The sequence below is a fragment of the Tachysurus vachellii genome, chromosome 14, assembly GCF_030014155.1.
Source record: "Tachysurus vachellii isolate PV-2020 chromosome 14, HZAU_Pvac_v1, whole genome shotgun sequence".
NCBI lineage: Eukaryota > Metazoa > Chordata > Actinopteri > Siluriformes > Bagridae > Tachysurus > Tachysurus vachellii.
The window spans coordinates 3,691,300-3,697,289 of record NC_083473.1 but is presented as its reverse complement, the minus strand read 5'-3'; the positions used below and the strand labels follow the sequence as shown (position 1 = coordinate 3,697,289).

The 5,990-nt window shown below is 42.9% G+C and overlaps 1 protein-coding gene across 1 annotated transcript; it reads right to left on the bottom strand.

Moving 5' to 3' along the window:
* Positions 1-974: 974 nt before the first annotated feature.
* LOC132857029 (leucine-rich repeat transmembrane neuronal protein 2-like) lies at positions 975-3,673 on the bottom strand. The gene is made up of 2 exons (XM_060886978.1): positions 3,308-3,673; positions 975-2,745 (listed from the first exon to the last, which is right to left on the bottom strand). Exons 1-2 carry the CDS (start codon positions 3,335-3,337, stop codon positions 1,090-1,092), a joined length of 1,686 nt encoding a protein of 561 aa, XP_060742961.1. The 5' UTR covers positions 3,338-3,673; the 3' UTR covers positions 975-1,089.
* Between the last annotated feature and the right edge of the window lie 2,317 nt (positions 3,674-5,990).

Genomic DNA, 5,990 nt, shown 5'->3' with positions numbered 1-5,990 from the left:
TGTTATTTAATAAAGAAAAACGTATAAAGGTTGAAAATATAAAGGGAGCTTTTCTCTTCGGTTTGATATTTGTTTTGTTTTCGTCTTATTAACTTAATAAAAGAGAGTCTGAACAATAAACCTATCTATAAATGGTTAAAAAGTCTGACATTTTCTTTCACTACTAAAATATAATCAAATTACTGAAAAATTAAACACGTAACCACTTCATTCTTGATCATTTTCCTATAATCACATAACTCCAAGTGTTTACATACATCTACCTGTTATGAACACTTTCTTTCTTTCTCAGAACCTTTCACGTAACGAAGCTGCCTACAAGTGTTGTCTTCCTGGTATTATCATGTTAAGGAAGGAAGGAAGGAAGGAAGGAAGGAGGGAAGGGAAGGGAAGGGAAAGGAAGGAAGGAAGCAAGGAAAGGGAAGGGAAGGAAGGAAGGAAGGAGGGAAGGAAGGAGGGAAGGGAAGGGAAGGAAGGAAGGAACAAGGAAGGAAGGAAGTTAGGAAGGAAGGAAGGAAGGAAGGACGGATGGACGGAATGGATGAAAAGAAAGAGGTGTGATATTCCCAGCTAAGGTAATGGTTTAAACTATCAGAGTGACTCCTTTGTCCAGTCTCGTTCTCCTTACATATTAAATGAACATGCACTGCTCAGATCTCATGGGCTCTTCATCCAGATCTAATTTCATACCTTTAATTATTACAAAAGAACAAAAAAAAATGTATTTCTTTTAGTTCTTTTAAGAACAAAAGAACAATTATTACGTAAATGCCTTATTTTAACTAATTTTCAATTATTTCTCTTTGCACACATCATATCACTTATTGCTACTCTAATGTCAGATATCATATAAGACAAAAAGTGTGGTTTAAGACTGCCATTTTTATTGTTTTATTTTTTTTTTCATAATATTTCTCTAAAAATACCATCAATATGACCTTCAGGTTATTTTTATTGAATTCCAAAGCCAGGGGGAAAAAAGCATGTGTTTCATTTTTTTCTTTACAAACTGAAAATTTCAGAAACAAACCAGGTCTTTTTTGAAATGGACAAAATTGTCAATGGATCATCTGTGGAAATAAATAGTGTTTATACTTCACACTCTTTGTAAGACGGATGCTGACACTTGCACTGTCCGTAGCCGTTTATGATTACGAGTGCGCCGTCGTTGTGAGTCAGCTCGTACTCGTTAAAGGGCAGCTGCGTGGCCGGGTCTGCCATCGGCTGCCTTTCCTGTGTCCGATTCTGTTGCCTGTTCTGAATGGTCAAGCAGTGTTGGGTTCGTCGGATAGAGTGCGGGCAGCACTTCCATGAGATATACACTATGAAAATGATGAGAAAGAAGAAAAACAAAAGAGCCATGGTACCTACAATTATTGTCTGGGTTAGTACCATGTTGTCCATTATAGCAGAGTTGTCGGTAACATCTTCCAGCTCCTCTGTGGTGAGGGTGGTGAGGGTGGTGGTGGTGGCGGTGTTAGCCGTTGCAGTTGGTGTAGATTTGGAAGTTATGGCAGGAGTGGTGAAAATACTAAAGCTCCCAAGATTCTCTTTATAGAAGTCCTGTGTTGGCGTCTGCATATTCCCAAACAAAGATCTAGTGAACTGTTGGGGTAATGTGGTCTCCTTCATGGTGCTGGTTGGTGCAATAGGTACTAAGATATTTTGGCAGAGATGGAATCCATGAACAGCATCCAGTATTTCCTCACCCTGTGTGTACTCAGGACTGTGGCACAGGATGGGTTGCTCCCATCGACCTTTAAACTTACTAAGCCAGCTTGCCAGGTTGCAGATTCTGTTGGTACATTCCCAAAGGTTGCTGGACAACCCGATGGTGTTCAGGGACTTCCACATATCCATGGTTTGGGTATCGAGGCTGCTCAGCTTGTTGTTATCTAGCAGCAGAACCTTAAGGTTCGATAAAGTTTCAAACACTTCAGGGGTTAGAGTGCGTATCTCATTCCCGGTTAGATCCAGTTTTTCCAAGGTGGTCCACTCCCACTCCATGGTACTCGTTAAATTGTTAATCTTGTTCCACTGCAGATAGAGGAACTGGAGAGTGACAAGACGTGGGAAGTGGGCCAGATTGATCTTAGTCAAGTGGTTGTGTTCCAAATGGAGCTCCTGTAGCTTTATTAACCCCGCGAATCCATTCCGAGCCAGGCTCCGGAGCCGGTTGTTGCTCAAACCAAGGTACTCCAGACTCCAGCAGTCCCAGAAGGCCCGCACAGGCATAGTCCTCAATAAATTGGACCTCAGGTGGAGGATCTGGAGCTTCCGAAGCCCGTGAAAGAGCTCGGGCTCCAGCGCGGTCATCTGGTTGAAGGATAGATCCAGGATTTGGAGGTTGATGAGGTGGATGAAGGTTGTATTCGGCAGCTTTGTGATGCGGTTGGAGCTCAGGTTCAAATCCTTGAGCTTGTAGAGCCCCTGGAAGGCATCTCCATGCACAGTGTGTATTTGGTTGTGGTCCAAGTGGAGCCAGGTCAGCTGTGTGAAGCCAAAGAACTGGTCAGGGCTCAGCTCCGTAAAGCTGTTGTGCCGGAGCGAGAGTCCCAGGGCTCCTCTGTCCACGCCGTCTGGGGGCGCCAGGAGTCCCTGCGTGTCGCAGTAAAACTGCAGGTCCTCGCAGCGGCATTTCTGAGGGCAGGCTGTGCATGACGCAGGAGGGAGGCACAGTAGCATGCTGATCACACAAAGTGCTGCTGGTGCTTGTCCCACCAATGGCCACCTTGGAATGAAAACCTGGGTGGGTATAAAGATAAGCACATCTGATCTCAGCATAAGTGCGTCTTGAGCTCTAGGTTTGGCAGCAAATATTCATATTGATGCAGAAAATGAGCTTTGGATATCTTGTAGCTAATTTTTTTTTATTTTATGATAATCAACTCATTACCAATAATTATGCCAAATGCCCAAATTCATGCATTATTCATTCAATCGATTCAGACACTAAATCTGTTGCTCTTTTGCAGATTTCTGAATAGATTCCTTTTCCATAACCTCTTCCTTTATATTTACGCTGCATTTGAAACCGTACGTGAACGACTTTTATCAGCACCCTTTTACTCATCATTATCATTTCTCCTTAAATAACACCACCGCTGTTAATTCAATCACAATCTAAATCACAGGTTGGAATGATTTAAAATAGGGAAATGGTATAAGAAGGATGAGATTTGAAGTGAATAGTCTTATACCTCCCTCGCTCCCTCGCGCTCTCTCTCTCTCTCTCTCCGCTGGCTTTTCAATTCACTATTCATTTCCTATTCATGTCCATACTGTGTAAATCAAAGAGCAAACTTACCCATTCTTTTGTGAACATCAGTGACTGCATTCAACTGTCCTTTTCTGCAGACTTCTGGAAAAGCCAGACGAAGGACAAATCCAAGGGGAAAAAAGCCAGTGAAGTGAACGCAAAAAGAATGAAAGAAATGCCAAGCCTCCTAAAATGAAACAGATTCAGAAATCCCATAGTGTATTTTGTTTTTTCTCCAGAGCTGTGGACTGAAAGATAGCGAGCTGCAGACGGCAAAGTGTTGTCGATCATCCCTGCCATTTATCCCTCTCTCGCTCTGCTCATTCTGGCTTCTGCTCGTTCTGTCGCGTGCACCGTCTCTCCTCTCCCTTTCTCACTTGCTTACTGCCTCGCACTTGCAATATGCTTGCCCATTTGATTCACTCTTTCTCTGCGTTTTTTTTTCTTTGATGCGTCATCATCTGAATATTGATCATTTCAGCTTGGAAAATCACAGCTGAAATGAACAGTGTAAATCTCCCGCTGTATCTCTCTCTCTCTCTCTCTCTCTCTCTCTCTCTCTCTCTCTCTCTCTCCATCAAGTCAGCTGGTCACTCATTAGAGATGCGTGTGAGTATCACAAAGCTACCATCCTTTGGAATTCATTTACATTTACATGTCTGTTAGGGATTCAGCTTAACACATAAAGGGTATATCGTAGACTACGATAAGAAGCAATGATGAATTTATTACCGAATGAAAAAAAAACAAAATCATGTTTTTAATTTTAGACATTGCGATACTGCCGCAGGTAGCATTGCTTCCTCACAGTTTCTGGGTTCCTGAGCTTGGGTTATTCTCTGTGTGAAATTTCTCTGCATGTTTTCTCCATGTCCGTGTGGCTTTCCTCCAGGTTTTACTGATTTCTCCCATTGAGCGTGCAAGGTTAATAGCAATAGCTGGATGTTCCATCCACAATTTATTCCTACCTCACACCTAGAGGTCTTGGGATTTGTGCCAAATCCACAAAAGAATAAATCACCAACTGAAGATGAATAAAAGGAAAAAAAAAAATTTATTCTCCCATTTTTTTCTGCTTTGTGGAGTATTAAATGACATATACAGTAGGTGAAGCCACCGTACCCCATGAACGAAAAAGAAGCAGATGTCTGATGATGTCAGATGAATGAGCAAAGTGAAAATAGCAAAATATAGCAGTGTAAATGAAATAATGGACCTAGGAACGCTAGACAAGCTGGAGAAACTAGCTTTTCTACTATCGCAGGCACTAAATTCCAGGGGTTTCGTTACCACTACGTAAAGTGGGCGTGTTTCCAGAGGTCTTGGAAAAATGACTTCTTTAAAAAAACCAGCATACTACGAAGGACAAAACAGTCATACAGGTTGATGTATTTTAGAAAACAAATAAACAACCAAAAACTACGGTTAGGGTTAGGGTTAGGGTTGGGGCACGGTGGCTTAGTGGTTAGCACGTTCGCCTCACACCTCCAGGGTTGGGGGTTCGATTCCCGCCTCCGCCTTGTGTGTGTGGAGTTTGCATGTTCTCCCCGTGCCTCGGGGGTTTCCTCCGGGTACTCCGGTTTCCTCCCCCGGTCCAAAGACATGCATGGTAGGTTGATTGGCATCTCTGGAAAATTGTCCGTAGTGTGTGAGTGCGTGAGTGAATGAGAGTGTGTGTGTGTGCCCTGTGATGGGTTGGCACTCCGTCCAGGGTGTATCCTGCCTTGATGCCCGATGACGCCTGAGATAGGCACAGGCTCCCCGTGACCCGAGGTAGTTCGGATAAGTGGTAGAAGATGAGTGAGTGAGTGAGGGCTAGGGTTATTTAATCAAATAGGCCACGCCTACCTGATGACACAATATCGGTTACGCTGTACTGAAATCCCTGGAAATAAGTGCCTGCCTTTCTACGATAGTGAAATAAACAGTTATATTTGAAATGTGTGGATGGATGGACAGGTGGGTGGATGGATGGGTGGATGGATGGATGGATGGATGGATGTACGTATAGCTTATCTTATAGTTAATGTTTGACGGGTTTTTTCAGCAAGCCCTAATATGAGACTGGACTTACAATATGCAGCCTATACATTATACTTGAAATATTATACACGTTCCCATTCATGTAAAAGATTAGATGTATAACGTTTATATAACAGATATTATGCGTAGTGGCTTCATGGTTAGCATGTTTGCCTCACACCTTCAGGGTTGGGGAATTGATTCTCACCTTTGCATATATGTGTGTGTGGAGTTTATATGTTCTGCAGACCTTTGGGGGAGTTTGGTCTATATAGTCTGGTTTCCTTCCCCAGTCCCTGTGTCAATGGGTGTGTGAGTACGGACTGCCATCATGTCCAGAGTATATCCTTCCTTGTGCCTTGAGTCTTCTGGGATAGACTCCAGGTGATGAACCAGTAGAATAAGCAGCGTAGATAACATCCGAGAAAAGTATTTATGGCATTTGAAAGACGCATCTCATGTTATATAACTGAGGCATTGAGACCTTGTTCAGGGGCCCAGCTGTGGCTTGGTAGCTTGGTGGAATTGGGATTTGAACTCACAACCTTCTGATCGGTTGTCACACCTTAAACAATAGGCTACCACGTCTCTCCATATATATCCTTATATACACATATACTGTATACTGTATGGCTTCACTTGAATGGCAGATATAATGTTAATCTTTAACGCAATAGCCTCAGGAGCTGCATTTGTACATCGATTACAT